A 15,000-nucleotide genomic window follows, 5' to 3' on the forward strand; every position below is an offset into this window, starting at 1 on the left:
GATGTGTATCCTGTATTTGCCTGTTTGGTACATAGATAAAATTAATAACACTGAATAAAAAATAAATAAATAATAGCATTGCTAGATAATTTTGAAAGGTAATGGCTGGCTGTAATAGTCCGTTTCATTGTATGACTAGCTTCGAGAGCGGGCAACATGAACCAAATCCTGCGCTGTGATTGGGTAGCCGAGTGGGCAGAATGGAGCTATACTGCCTGCTGGGGATTTCTCGCTTGGTCCCGCAAGATCAGAGATCATTTTTTTTGTGTTTTATCCCGTGTAATAAATCCTTTATTGACCTAGATGGCTGGATATTGGCCTTTTTTTTTTGCATGTTTATGGACCGAGGCAAAATAAACACACAAACACAGCAAACACGTGAGAAAAAATAATCCTGTAAAAGAATTCTACAGTTAAATCTGTCAGACAGGTTTTTTCCAAATGGCAAAAACTGCGATTTTTATCTGTTTTGATAATAACTGAAAAATTCTCATAGATCTTTTTAAAAAAATGTTGACGGTTTTGTCTTCATATTGTTACCTAATTCCCAAAAATTAATTGTAACCCTGGTGGTACAGCCATATTTTTAGAAAAGGCCTTTGAAATGTATAGTTACCAGTCCCCCCTCCATGAGCTCAGTCATAATAATTATTTAGCATTTTCCACTAATTTGCATTTATTTGTTTGTTGGGTAAAATTACATTTTACATTCAATTGCAGTGACTAACACTTCAGAAGAGCCATCCTGTTGCTTTAACTTCAGAGATTTCAAAATCTTGATCTTTTCCTCTGAAAAACTGTAGTATTAGCCACCTTTAAGGTTAAATTGAGTTAAGACAACTTATATTCCAGATGTTGTTTGTTTTGCCTCATGGATTAAAGAACGAGGTATATCCATGTGTTGCGCACTTGACAGTAATTCTTAGTTCACTTCAGCACAGGATAAAAAGGTCAGTGAACCAACACCATGACTGCAGCACTGCAATGGCAGCGTTTTAAGGGTCCATTTTCATGCAGCCGGGTATTCTGCAATCTAGCCAACCTGGAGCCAAGGTCATTCACAATGCAGTGACCTTTCACTGGGAAGGCAATGTGCATTTATGAGTCTTTCAGTGTTATATGCTCAGAGTCTGCCAATCAAATACAGGACTTCCTGTACCTTAGACTGTACTGCAGAAGGATATTGACTTTACCTCAATGTTCTTGAAAGTATATCCACTGTAACAGTTGTTTTATTGTACCTACTTAATTAATTAAAATTTTCTGTTAATATTAATTATATTAATCTTGGCAAAGGTGATGTTGTTACTTATTGTTATTTCATTCATAATAAACTCTTGATGAAGTTGCATATGTCAGAGCTCTCAAGTCTTAAAGTTTCCAAAGAGTGAGATGCTTGCTGGAGATTGCACCAAAGGCACAAGTGTCCTGAGTTTCTTGTGCCGGAGGCACCAAAAAATTCCAGGGGGGTCCGGGGGCATGCAAAAATTTTGAAATTTGCACTTCTTAAATTGCTGGAAAATTATGCACCGTTGAGTTTGAGATTTTGGTTTTTTTAATGCTGCTTGCTAAGAGTCAGCCCACGCTATTATTATGGTCAGCCTGAGTTACTGGTAATATATTATGGTAATTGAACTGAGTGGAGTGAATCACACGTGTGATTTCAAAATCGAATGAGCACGCAGTGCAAGTTCGATTTGAAATCACAAGTATGATTTCAGACCAAAATTGCACGACGCAAAGTTCAATTACCACTTTATTACATCCACTTAAAAATCACACTAATTATTTAATCGCTAAAATACAGGATTTTAGTCAGCACCAATATTTTATTGATCCAGTTGGGAACAAAAGTTGCAAATTCGCCACACAATGGATTTCTTGGTCTTTCATTTTCCTGCAATTTGATTGGTTACCTTAAACAAAATTATGTTGAAAATCTGATTGGTTGTTTTACTTTAGTGTTCCTTTCTCATTGGCTGGGGAAATGGTGCGATTAAGGCCAAAAAATAATGTGATTTGGGAATAGATTGCAAGGATCACCTGTGATTTCTAAATGGATGTAATAAATCGGCCTATACTTCATATATTAACGGGTGAAAGTCCTGAACAAACAAGAAAATTGGTTGCACATGAACAGATTGAACATTGGCCAAAGTTCAGTGCCAGTGAAGGAACAACATTAATTCGGAATTCATGGGCACTTCTGAAAGCTTACAAGGTAGAGTTACCCACGAGAAAACTGCCAAATTATGCGTGAGAAATGCTTGTGTTGGCGTGAGAGCATGAGATTGCATGAGAAATGCATGAGAATCTCGCTCAATGCGTGAGAATTGAGAGCTCTGCATCTGTTGTTTCTTAAGTTTTGAATTGGACTCATTGATTAGTTCCAGCCAGTGACCTTGGAAATTTCGACTGCATTTGTCACCAGTGCTGAATTGGGCTTGGCTGTGAAAGAGTTTCCCTGGCCATTATGGTCATCATATCCAACACCAGTATCTACTAGCAGCATTTCACTTGCCAATTGCAACTTCTACTATATAACAGATGTTAGTTCCTAAATAGTTCATGTTTTTCCCACTTGTGCACATTTGAATGAGTTTTTGTTAACTTTCAGGTGTTTCCGAGTATAAAATTTACTTACTACTACTTATTCAAAGTAATGACTAAAGGACCACAAACATTCCTGTTAAAGTAAACAAGAGGCTAAAGGTAGCCTGGCTAGTTCTCAGTTACATGTAAATCAGATAGCTAACTGATAGCATTTCCTGGTTGCATACAGTTCTTTAACCCTTCCCCACTTGAGAGCGAGGCCCTTAGCAACCCAACACTAAATGATCTTATTGATTTTGGTAAATCGTTCCAATCCTTTGCTGCAGCATATTAAAAAAATTTTTGTCCAACTGTTGTATTTGCTTTTGGTAAATCTAGTATAGTGTTGTCTCTGCAGAGACTTCTCCCGTGCAGACTTGATCACCGAGGTAGATAGCGCTTTAGTTGGTTTGGACAGCTACGTATAGTCGTTGATGATTTTATAGACTAACTGAGATCTCAGAAAACACCTTCCATTTTTTTATGTTAAGAGTCCCAATTTAGATCTCATACTTTGATCAGTTACAACCTTTTCACCATTCAAAGCAGTCTTACATGGTTTTTTGCTAAAATCCGACAAATTAAGTCATAGATGCATGGTAAATTAAATACTGTATTTCTTATTGCTATCATTTTTTATTTGTTAAGACATTAATATTTAAATAGTTGATCTCTTTTTTTTATTGCATGTGACATGATTGTTTTTACTGTTTATTATCATTTTCATGTGGTTCAGAAATATTTTTATTTACCTGCTCATGTATTAAAAAAACAAACTGAAGTGATACATTTTTAGCAGTTCAAATGAAGTTATTATTATTATTATTCTTGCTATTATCATCTGGAATCATCTACCTTCTAAGAGAGGCCTGTTTGAAAGAAAATGCATGTTTTTCAAATAATCACCTTAGTTTGTAATATTATTATAATAAGACAAAAATTACTCGCCTCAGGCTAAATGTTGAATAAAAACCTCGCCTTTTTCTCGGTTTTTATTCACCTTGCCGCTGCTTTGGCGAATAACTGTTAAATACTAAGAGTCAAGCTAGAGCTCTAGGGGAGCAGGGCTCTAGGAGCTCTAGGGGAGCAGGGATGCCGCAGTGGTGAGAGCACTCGCCTCCCACCAATGTGGCCGAGGTTCGATTCCCGGACCAGACGCCATAAGTGGGTTGAGTTTGTGTTGGTTCTCTTATCTGCTTCGAGGGTTTTTCTCCGGGTTCTCCGGTTTTCCCCCCTCGGCAAAAACCAGCATACAGCCGATTCCAGCTGGCTGTAAGCTGTGCTCCAAGGTCACACATGGACCGTATAGCGGCTGCCAGAGGCGCCATTGTATGCTTTCGGTTCGACCTTGTTGAGCTGCGTCGTTGCTGTACTTTGCGACGGCGATTAGCGCGACAATTACGACAATTAGAGCAGTGGACGGGGTGGGGTGAAGTAATTATCTTCTTGTCTAAAAATATTACAGTACCAAAAAATGAACCAAACACAGTAGCCTTGAATTACCTGAATTGCTGGAAGAGCACTCCATTTCTTAGAATACTTGTGGATAAACAAAGCCTCTAGAACTCTTTTTACAAAGTGGCCAACATACGTCAACAGAGCCACAAGATGAAATGCTGATCGTGGCATTCCAGCAAAATACCAAAACACAATCTGTGACACAGCTGGAAGGGCATAACACAGTGACCAACCGAAGTGTGGATTGATGTTTCCCTCCGGGGCAAACTTACTTAAAAACAAGTAAAAATAAAATGGAGAAGACGTTACATGAAGCCTTTTTAAAACTGATTTTCAGTTCAAATACCACTAATAATAATTATTACTATTATTATTAATGGTGTCCAACATAGGCAGTGTTAACTAAGGCAAAAGTCCGAGATTAAAAATCATCTGTTTCAGAGTGGAAAACTGACCTACACCATAATTATAACCTAAGTAGCCAGAGAAAACTCTCTCAAAGCAGAGCAGATATCAACAGATTCAACCCACAAACAGTATCTGTTAAACTCGCCTGTTGGAAATGTCGCAGGTTTAACCCTTTCAAATCCAAACCGGCGTAAACTGGCCAGACTTAGTATTTTAGTCTGTCTAACGCCAGACGATTTTACTTGTCACTGGGGAACCCCCGGGAGTCAATGGGCTAATAGTTTCACTAGATGTTCTTCTTTTCATCTGTTTACTCTGATTTTTGCCACAATGGACTTGATACTCGATGTTATATTTTATAAATAATTGTTACTGATATCAATTAATTAATTTTTATACTGATTGATATTGAGTAAACTTCCAATATTGAATGTGGAGTGAGCTGTAGGTTTGTGGAAAATTCTGTTTTGTTTTTTAATCAGGTGCAAATGAGATGCAAGGTGGTTTTTTCCAATCCATCACCTTGATATAACATCTGAGATTGGTAATAATTAAATGTCCGTATCTCACATAAAATCCAGACACTACTTTCATGGTCTGCTCGTTCTAGACTCGAGTGCATCTCTTTTCGCCCAGGCTGGCAAGTTCTTAAAAACCGAATTGTGTGATAGAATAGTTCACCTCAAGGTCCCTCGCGTCACGTGACAGGAATGGCTTGGTACAAGGTACACCATTTTTAGTGATTGTGGTAAAGTATATTACTCTCACAACTGAGAATGCACCAAGCAATATGTATCCCCAAATCAACCCAGTAAAATTGTCATGCAATTTAGACTAATTGCATGTTTATCCTCAGAAATTATCAGTGAAACAATGACAGCTGTTTTATCGGTTGGAATAACTTTGAGAAGTCAAGTGATGCTATGATCCTTGCAGTTATGGATGCAATTTTAGCAATTGCATAGAGAAGCCTGAAAAATTCAGGGCTTCAACAGGGTTTGAACCTGTGACCTCTCGATACTGGTGCGACGCTCTAACCAACTGACCTATGAAGCCACTGACTTTGGGAGCTGGTGTACACAACTGCTAAAATTGCGTCCATAACTCTGAGGATCACAGCATTACCCAATTTCGTATCCGCAGTTCAGTATGTGATTCACTTCATATATCATTTCATTCATTGATTCATTCCTCATGGAAAGTTAGAACCCACAAATGACCCGCTCCCAATGACAGTGGATTCATAGCTCAGTTGGTTAGAGTGTCGCAGCAGTATCACAAGGTCACAGGTTCAAACCCCATTGAAGTCCTGAATTTTTCAGGCTTCTCTACGCAATCGCTAAAATTGCGTCCATAACTGTGAGGATCATAGCATTACTTGATTTTGTATCCGCAGTTCAGTATTTGATTCATTTCAGATGTGACACAGGTTTCTTTTGCTCTAAATTACCACTTTATTACGCAGTAAGACCATGGCAGCTAAACATCTTAAGGACACGATATAAAAGTACAAAGAAAACCAAAACAGCGAACAGAATAAACACGCCATACACTATGTCATGTATGCGCATGTGTGGCCTTATCGGCCCCAGGGCCCATGTGAGCGCATGAAATATGCACTCTCACACATATATCATTTTGTTCATTAATATTGATTTAAGAATCTTTGCTTACACAAATTTAAGTATTCCTTTAAAAAGTCTACCATTATGTTGTATTTTTTTACTTCCTGTTTTTTCTCTCCATTTTCCTGTAATGAATAACTGTTCATAATTATCTTTATGGCGGGAATATTATCATAATTTTCCGAATGGTTGAATTTGTAAGGTTAATCATGCAATTTGTCTGAATTGTATCATTCACAATTTTACAGGGTTTGATTTGGGGATACGTATTGCTGCATTCTCAGTAGTGAGAGTAATATACCGCAATCACTGAAAATGGTGTATCCTGTACCAAGCCATTCATTTCACCTGGTGAGAAGGACCTTGAGGTGAACTTTTCTGCTATTTTTCTCACCGTTCCGTGTTTAAGTATTCCGCCATTCTGTGTTAGTCAGTACTCGCACAGGGAGCAGGTAAGTCCTATTTGACCATTTTTCCAGTTAAATTCACTGCACATTTGAAATGCGAATCCATCTTGTTGATTTGAATCACCTTACATGATCAAACTACACACAAACGATCGAAGGCCGACGAACTCTGGAAAGCAAAGCTTTCCGTAGGAGGCACAAAGTGCCAAGAGTACAAAAAGAGACAAGGGATGAAACTGACTACCATGTGACTAGTTCAATGTGGACCATAACATACCGGTGACAGAAATGGAAGTAGAGCTCCGGCTGCCATACCGGATGTTGATAGGAAGTGAAATTAACCATTACTAATTCAAATCTCAAAACAGCTGATCGTCCGGTTTTGCACAAAGACATGGAAACTTCGCTTCAAGAAAAACGGCATCCGCACCAGGATAACAGACACAAAAAATTTAAAGTGGAAAACAAATCTCTCTTCAGAAGTTGGTTGGTTCTATACACTATAATCCAAGTAACATGCAAGTCATGATTTCCCATCTATCCAGTCAACGACCTCAACAGTAAGCTTGCTAACCTCAACTTTGGGAATGCATCTGTAGAGGAAGAGTGGGAAACTCTTAAGAATCTGCTGTATACGTCATCATTAGAGAAGCTGTGTCCAGTTAAAAGGAATCATCAAGGTTCGATGAAAATGACGAGCAAATCAACTCCCTTCTGTAAGAGAAGCATAGACTCCATCTTGCCCTTCATTGCGACCCAAGTTCAGAGTCAAACAAAGCAGCGTTCACAGAATGTTGGTGCAAAGTACAGTTCAAGCTCCTCGCCATGCAGATTGACACAACGCAAAAAGATTCTATGATGCTCTCAAAACTATCTACGGTCCTACAACATCTGGATCCTCACCACTTCTTTCTTCCGATGGCAAAACACTACTGGCAGACAGATCCCAAATTCTTGATTGCTGGGCAGAACATTTCGACTCCGTTCTGAATCAGCCTTCTTCAATAAATGAAGCAGCAATAAATCAGCTCCCACAAGTAGGCCCTAACGTAGAGCTTGACTTGCCACCTTCCACTGAAGAAGTGACCAAAGCTATCAACCAGCTCTCATGTGGTAAGGCCCCTGGTGCAGATGCCATCCCTGCTGATATACAGATCAGGTGGACCAATGCTAACACAGAAGTTGACTGAGCTGTTCTCATCATGCTGGTGTAAAGGAATCGTTCCTCAAGATTTTAAGGATGCCTCCATCGTTCACTTGTGTAAACGAAGGGTAATAGACAGGACTGCAACAACCACAGAGGGATATCATTGCAGGAAATATCCTAGCCAGAGTGTTGTTGAACCGTCTCATAAAACACTTAGAACAAGGTTTACTTCCAGAAAGTCAATGTGGCTTCAGGGATGGTAGAGGCACAGTTGATATGATATTCGCTGTAAGACAACTTCAAGAAAAATGTCAGGAACAGCATCAGAATCTCTACACTATCTTTGTACATTGTAGACCTGACCAAAGCATTTGATACCATCCGTCAAGAGGGGTTGTGGAAAATCATGGCTAAGTATGGCTGTCCTCCAACCTTTATCACCATAATACGCCAGTTCCACGACGGCATGATGGCTCAAGTGCTCAATGACGGCAAAACTTCAAATAAATTTCCAGTCAGCAGAGGAGTAAAACAAGGATGTGTTTTGGCTCCGACACTGTTTTCCATCATGTTCTCAACCATGCTCTCTGATGCATACACTGACAAAGATCCTGGTCTTGAAATTCCGTACAGAACTGATGGCAAACTATTCAATCCGAGACGTCTGAAAGCATCAACCAAAGTACACCTAACAAAGATACTTGAGCTTCTCTTTGCTGACGACTGTCCCCTAATTGTTTCTACTGAAGAGCAATCACAGCAAACTATAGACAAATTCTCAAGGGTATGTGACAACTTTGGTCTTACCATTAGCACCAAGAAGATAGAAGTCATGCACCAACCTGCACCTAGTACAACAAAAAAAGAGCCTAACATCAAGGTCAAGGGTACCAACTTGCAGTCAGTTGACAGCTTCACATACCTTGGCAGCACACTATCTCACTGCGTCCATATAGATGATGAAGTCAACAACCGTATTGCAAAAGCCATTGCAGCATTTGGCAGGCTAAGACACACAGTATGGGATAGAACAGGTGTAACTCTAGCAACCAAGCTCAAAGTCTATGATGCCGTTGTCCTCACCACTCTCTTGTATGGGTGTGAAACCTGGACAATCTACAGCATTTCCATACTACAAGACTACGTAAAATTCTAAAAATCAAGTGGCAATAGAAAATTCCCGAAACAGAGGTCCTAAAAGAGAGCAAACTTACCATCCATCCATACTCTTCTACAGAGAAGCCACCTTTGCTGGGCTGGACACTTGCACAGATTGCCTGACTACAGAATTGCAAAACAGCTCTTCTATGGCGAATTCACAACAGGCAAGAGAACTGCAGGCAGTCAGAAATATGGATACAAGGATGTCCTCAAATCCTCTCTACGGCTATGAACATCAATTGGGAAAGTTGGAAATCCTATGCCAGCGATCGAACAAACTGGCGCTACATGATCAGTCTTGGTGCCAACATCTAAGAATTAGCAAGAACACTCGCTGCTCAGGAGAAACGAGCCAACAGGAAAGTCAGATTAGCCAGCACCTCAACCACAACAGAGGGCAACTACAAGTGCCAATATTGTGATCGCTACTTCCGTGCCCAGATTGGACTCACCAGCCATCTCCGTACACACCGAAACCAATCAACAACGTAGAAGGAAGTTTTGGTAATCATCTCTACGATGGACGAACAACAACAACATGGCTGCGTAAGGGCTATGTATAGCTGTGTAGGGCCATGTATAGCTGTGGAGGGCCATGTATAACTGTGTAGGGTCATTTATAGCTGTGTCTGGCCATGTATAGCTGTGTAGGGCCATGTATAGCTGTGTAGGGCTAGGTATAGCTGTGTAGGGCCATGTATAGCTGTGGAGGGCCTTGCATAGCTGTGTAGGGCTATGTATATCCCTCCCTTTAAACATCTCTATATTTGATTAAGTCAACCGCTATATGATATACGGCTAAACTTCACAATACCCCGCCGCTCATCGCGGATAGGATTGCAACTTTCGCTCATCCTCGCTCACATCGTTTGTATATGGTTTGATCACATACGGTGATTCAAATCAACAAGATCAATTCGTATGGTGAATTTAACTGGAAAAACGGTCAAATAGGACTCCTGTGCTCCCTGTGATACTTGCAGCGCACGCTCCTTGCATTCCTCTGTACTGTTGTACGGAACCACCACAGTCTGCCAATTTAGTCAATAGTGTGATGTGGTGTCCCCGTAAAACGATCTTTTTTCCTCATGAAAGATTGCCATAAAACGATCATTGTTTGAAATTTCAACGAATTCTATGATCAGAGCACACGGGTTTCACCTGTAGCTAAGTTGAAACTTTCCCAGGTATTCATTGACGTAGACCATAACAAAGAAAGCTATGTCTAGGCCACACAATCCTGTGTTAATCTTGGTCCACTCTGGAAGGACTACAAAATCGCAGAGGTAGACCAACACCAGCCATAGGAGGCAAAACGTGAATGCCACTGAAAATGGTCTTTCGGCCATTTGGTCACACTATTTGACTGCAGAAATACCTACTTCACCACAGACAGCTCACTGTTCTCACTTACAGGGTGTATCCAACCGAGCGGAAGGAAGTTTAAAAAAAAAAGACTGGTTCCTAGTAGTACATTATAACTTTTCGAAAGATGGCCGCATTAATACAAAGGGTAGCGAGACAAGCGTTGTCAACATTTAGGGCTGAAGAAACAGCTGCGTTTTCCTCTAACTTTGACAGGTTAAAAAAATTGGTAAGTGAAACATTAGTGATTCAACCGATTCGAAGGGGGTTTCGCATTTTTGGGAGGTTTCGCGCAATTGTTCATGAAGTTATGCACGAACGCGCTTTTAGGAACCGGCAAAATGATGGTTACATTTTATAGTTAAAATTTGTTTAGATTGAATAATATGAGAAGCGGATAGCCTATGAGCACATAATGTGTTTGAAGTCATTTGGAAAAGAAATTAATTCTTACCAGGATTCATATTTGTAGTGAAGCGAGGTATATTCGCAATAGTACGTAGGGAAGCAAAAATTCAAGTTGTTCGACATGTGTTCAATTAAATTTAAGGGATCTTGACCAACCTTAAAAATAATAATTTAATAATATTGAATATTAAGTCTTGAAACTACCCAGCTCGTTTTAGGCCCCAGTAATCTGAGTAGTTTTTTTGTGCAATTTAGTTCCTTATTTTAAATGCTGTCTCTTCTGTATTTTGTGGCAAAATAAATAAGCCAAGTGTTTTGTTGTTTGTTGTTTATTGAAAGTCCGGGATGGGACTTTACTGAAACTTGTTGCTTTTGAAATGACCTTGTGCTGTTATATGGATTTACGGTCGCTTTGAAAAGTTAGTACGCAAACGTAGTATTAGTATAAATGTCAATGCAGAAATTTTATCACAGGCAGTCCAAGCTCAGTGTGAGTATGGCCGACATTGAATATAAGGATTTGTATGGGAATCCCGACAAAAAGCTTAAGAAGATAATCCTATGAAAAACGTCTCAATTAAGAAGCCAAACTTTATTGTCATTGTGGGTAGCTTCCTTGCTGTGTGGTTATTTTCCAGATCCGATGCAATTTGAGCCATTTTTCAATTTCTGGTTTGTCAACAGTTATGATAAAATCCCAAGGCCGGAGACTAAATTCTCAGGAGCCACAAATTTTAGTCAAATATTCCTGGATAAAATGTTCCCACGGTCACAATTCCACATTTATAAGAATCAATTGATTAAGATTGAACTTTCATCTCAACTCACCATTAACGCAATAGCAGTCCTGCGAGCAACGTCAGGCTGTAATATTGCAATAAAACAGCTTTTGAAGGAGCTGCTTTATCACCAAAGTGGCCACGGCTTTGGCTGTTGATAACTAACTGAGCCTTACTAGCGTGGCAGACTTGTGTCAACTACTGACGAACAAAATAGTAAGACCCTGTTACACTGGGCAATGTTTCATGCAGCTTATCGCTTTGTGTATAAACTCTTAAAACATCACGCTGCTTCCATTTTCCAGTTTTCCAGTTTTCCATTTTCGTGTCCGATCTAATGCCTGGTTACTAAGCTTAAAATGTTCTGTTCACAATCTCATAATGCAAAAATCTATGGAAAAAATGTGTTGAATGAAGAAATTCCTGTCAACAAATAGCAGAAAAAGACCAATCATATGTCAAAGTTGGTAGAAACAATGTTTGTTATGCTAAAGTGCTAAAATTTTGGGTAAGACTCTGACGTATTTTCCGTTTCAATGTTAATAGTGAGTTTATGTTAGATAAAAAGTGGATGATGATGAAGACGACTTCTCAAGACTCGACGTTGGATTTCTTTGGATTTCTTTCAAGAAAAAGTTTTTTCAAAATTTGAAATCTGCGGGTGTGGGTTTTTACAGCACTTTTGAAACAAGCTTTGTGATTGGTTCTTTAAACTACTTGCTTACCTGCTCGCTATGGTATGCAACTTACCCTCTTGGCTGCTCTGTTCACTTTCTCGTAGTTTTCTGTCAAGTTTCGTAATAACTTTCATGTAGTTGCAAGGCTGTTGCCTAACAGGAGCCCGGTAGCCTGGGGCTCCCAAAGAATAGCTCTGGGTGCCTTAATTTTTCACAGCAACACCTTTCACTTCATATGTTGGGCTCCTAAGTTCTCAGCGTTTAGCTCTGAGGGCCCCTTTAAAATTTTCTTTGGCAGCAGCCTTGAGTTGGGTTGGTAAATCTAATAGGCACACTGATTGGCTAATAACATCTCTCACAACAGGCCAAAATGTCATAGGGAAATTAAATGGTTGTTTGACAAGAGGGTTAGTTGCATAAGAAAAAAGTAGTGAGGTTATGGGTCAACCTTGAACCCCCTAGCAATTTTTGGCCCATGATGTACGACTGAAGTTTAGATTGCCAGCCCTTCTCCCTTGACTCTGATGAAGGGCCAAGGCTTGAGATGTCTGTTGTATCATATAACAGAACTTTCATGCTTCAGACACCCAATTACATGGATCCACAGTTTCTTTGAAAACTATCCCAAGTAACTATGATTCACGGTGTTGCGCATAGACTGTAGAGGTTAGACAGCGCTTGAAACATTTTTTCTGGTATGTGCTTTGTTTGTCATGGAATCACATTGTTAAATTCTTGCCTGAGCCACACCTATTGAAGTCAACCAAATGCTTATGGAGACAGTGTCAGAGCTGAGTTTTGTTGTCACTTGTGGCATGGATTGAAATTTTTGACCAAGCCAAGCTTTCAAATTCACCTGTACTTCATTACTTTCAACCATTTTTTAAGAATGACATATTACTGATCCCTCCAACCTTTCTTTGGGAGGCGTGGTGGCCTCATGGTTAGTGCGCCCGACTCCGGATCGAGTGGTCCGGTTTCGGGGCCTGGCAGGGGACATTGTGTTGTGTTCTTGGGCAAGACACTTTACTCTCACGGTGCCTCTCTCCACCCAGGTGTATAAATGGGTACCGGCGTAAAGCTGGGGGTAACCCTGCAATGGACTAGCATCCCATCCAGGGGGGAGTATAAATACTCCTAGTCGCTTCATGCTAATGAAACCGGAGATAAGCGCCGGCCTGATGAGCCTTCTGGCTCATAAGCGGAGACTTTACCTTTTTACCAACCTTTTTTGGGTAAATATTTTTCACTTTACCCCAAAAGGCTGGAGGAATCAATAATTTTCTTTTAAGGAAACCATCTTGTACCTGATCTGATCTTTCAATATGGCTCGTAACCAGACTTCCCTTTATCCCCTCTTTGGAAGTTTGAGCCACAATGCCACATTGAAATCTTGATGGGATCCCAAGAACTTATTATTCCTGGACTCTTGATAAAATAACTTTTTTTGCAAGAGTGAAGTAACATTGGATCCATCAGAGAATAGAACTTTGTGCTGTCATTAATATGGCAATTATTTGTTAATTGTAGCTCGATGCTATCACTGCTGAAGACATCATGCTCGTTGTGTCAAACAGTAAAGAACAGAGTAATGGCACCTTCTCCAAAGCACCAGCAACACACATGTCGATATTTGAATGTCAATTTTTCACGTTAGCTGTGTTTATTTTGAAAAAGGGCTGTTCAATTCCTCTTCATGATCATCCAGGCATGTTTGGTTTGTGGTAAGTGTATTAAAATGAAGTCAGATGCAATATTGTTTTGTTTAAAACGTTTTAAATATTTTTATTGTGAATTTGCTAGTTAGCAAGTACAACCATGTACACAATTATCCACATTTTGTATCCACTCTCAGGCTTGTTAACCCTTATTAACTGAGGATGGTAGATCTTTTGGACTTTCAAATTATATTAACATCTTTCCTGACAAATCTTTCTAATATGCCGTATTCTACATTTTCAACAGTAAAGTGGTTTGTGGTCAAGTAACGATTGTGTCATATGATGTACAGACTGAGTAAGTAGTCTTCATTGTTCTTGTGGAAACTCATGCAAACTATTTCTCATATGAATAGAAAGTTAAAGTGACCAATTCACTTCTATTAAATTAATCAGGTGTAACAAGGACATACTCGCACGTGATTAGCTGTGCTTTGATCATGTAATTCAGTAGGGATCGTCTTTACACATAAGCCTCGTGCGTCAAAGAACTGTGGCTATGACAGATACTCATTGTAACTGAACAAAAGGATACTGATTATTACAGTTGTAAACGTGTTCAATATTTATAAGCTTGTTGCACTAGCTTGTTACATCAGGTATGTACATTTAACAGATTCCTGTAACTTTAGCCTGAATTTTTAGGAATATTAAGAAACAATAGCAGGGTTTATTTTTGTGAAAAATGAAAACATTATGGTTTAGGTTCAATTAAAGGAAAATAAAACTATCAGAATATAATTTGCATAATATTGTAATATGTATAGTGTACAGTATATAATATATACAGTATATACATATATTTTATAATTACAGCTGTATGTATATAATTTATTTACTTTTGGATACATATATGTATCCTGTTACAGCTGTATGAAGTGGTACTTTGAAGAGTTCTATGCTTCTTGGAGAGCAATCATCTGCAGATTGTTTTGTTGTTTACTCCGTGAATTACTGAATGTTCAGTCCGCCACATGTGTTCCTAAGTCCAAAGTTCTCATTCCGTGAACCAACCAGGGTTAAGTGCTATCATAGAATTGTTCACATTTAAAACTGTTGTGAACGGCACTGATTCCAATCAAAACCAGTAAACAGATGCTTTACAAGTTTGAATGTGGAGATACTGAGTTCGAATCCTACTTGGGGTACCTTCTTTGAAAAGTCTCTCTCCAGAAAACAACTTAATTACATTGTACATTGACTTTATAAAGTCAATAAATGTAAATCTTACGTAGGAAAATCATAATGCAAAAAG

The 15,000-nt window shown here is 39.2% G+C and overlaps 2 protein-coding genes across 3 annotated transcripts in view; one reads left to right on the forward strand and one right to left on the reverse strand.

Annotated features, from left to right (window-relative positions):
* Nucleotides 1-10,276, reverse strand: part of LOC138047615 (3-oxo-5-alpha-steroid 4-dehydrogenase 1-like) — a 14,347-nt gene extending 4,071 nt beyond the window's left edge. Inside the window, exons 1-2 of the mRNA XM_068894541.1 lie at nt 9,960-10,276; nt 4,096-4,321 (exon numbers count right to left, since the gene is read on the reverse strand). Coding sequence (XP_068750642.1) covers nt 4,096-4,321; nt 9,960-10,147 — 414 coding nt within the window. The 5' untranslated portion in view covers nt 10,148-10,276. The remainder of the gene's footprint in view (nt 1-4,095; nt 4,322-9,959) is intronic.
* Nucleotides 10,182-15,000, forward strand: part of LOC138047616 (2-aminoethanethiol dioxygenase-like) — an 11,613-nt gene continuing 6,794 nt past the window's right edge. The window contains exons 1-3 of one of the 2 annotated variants that reach the window (XR_011131879.1): nt 10,182-10,392; nt 13,558-13,751; nt 13,993-14,043. Coding sequence is in view for 1 of the 2 variants with exons in the window: in XM_068894542.1 (XP_068750643.1) it covers nt 10,291-10,392; nt 13,558-13,751; nt 13,993-14,043 (347 nt within the window). In the remaining variant the exon portion in view is untranslated. The remainder of the gene's footprint in view (nt 10,393-13,557; nt 13,752-13,992; nt 14,044-15,000) is intronic. The other variant, XM_068894542.1, reaches the window with a different exon arrangement.

This window comes from Montipora capricornis, chromosome 4, assembly GCF_036669925.1.
Source record: "Montipora capricornis isolate CH-2021 chromosome 4, ASM3666992v2, whole genome shotgun sequence".
Lineage (NCBI taxonomy): Eukaryota > Metazoa > Cnidaria > Anthozoa > Scleractinia > Acroporidae > Montipora > Montipora capricornis.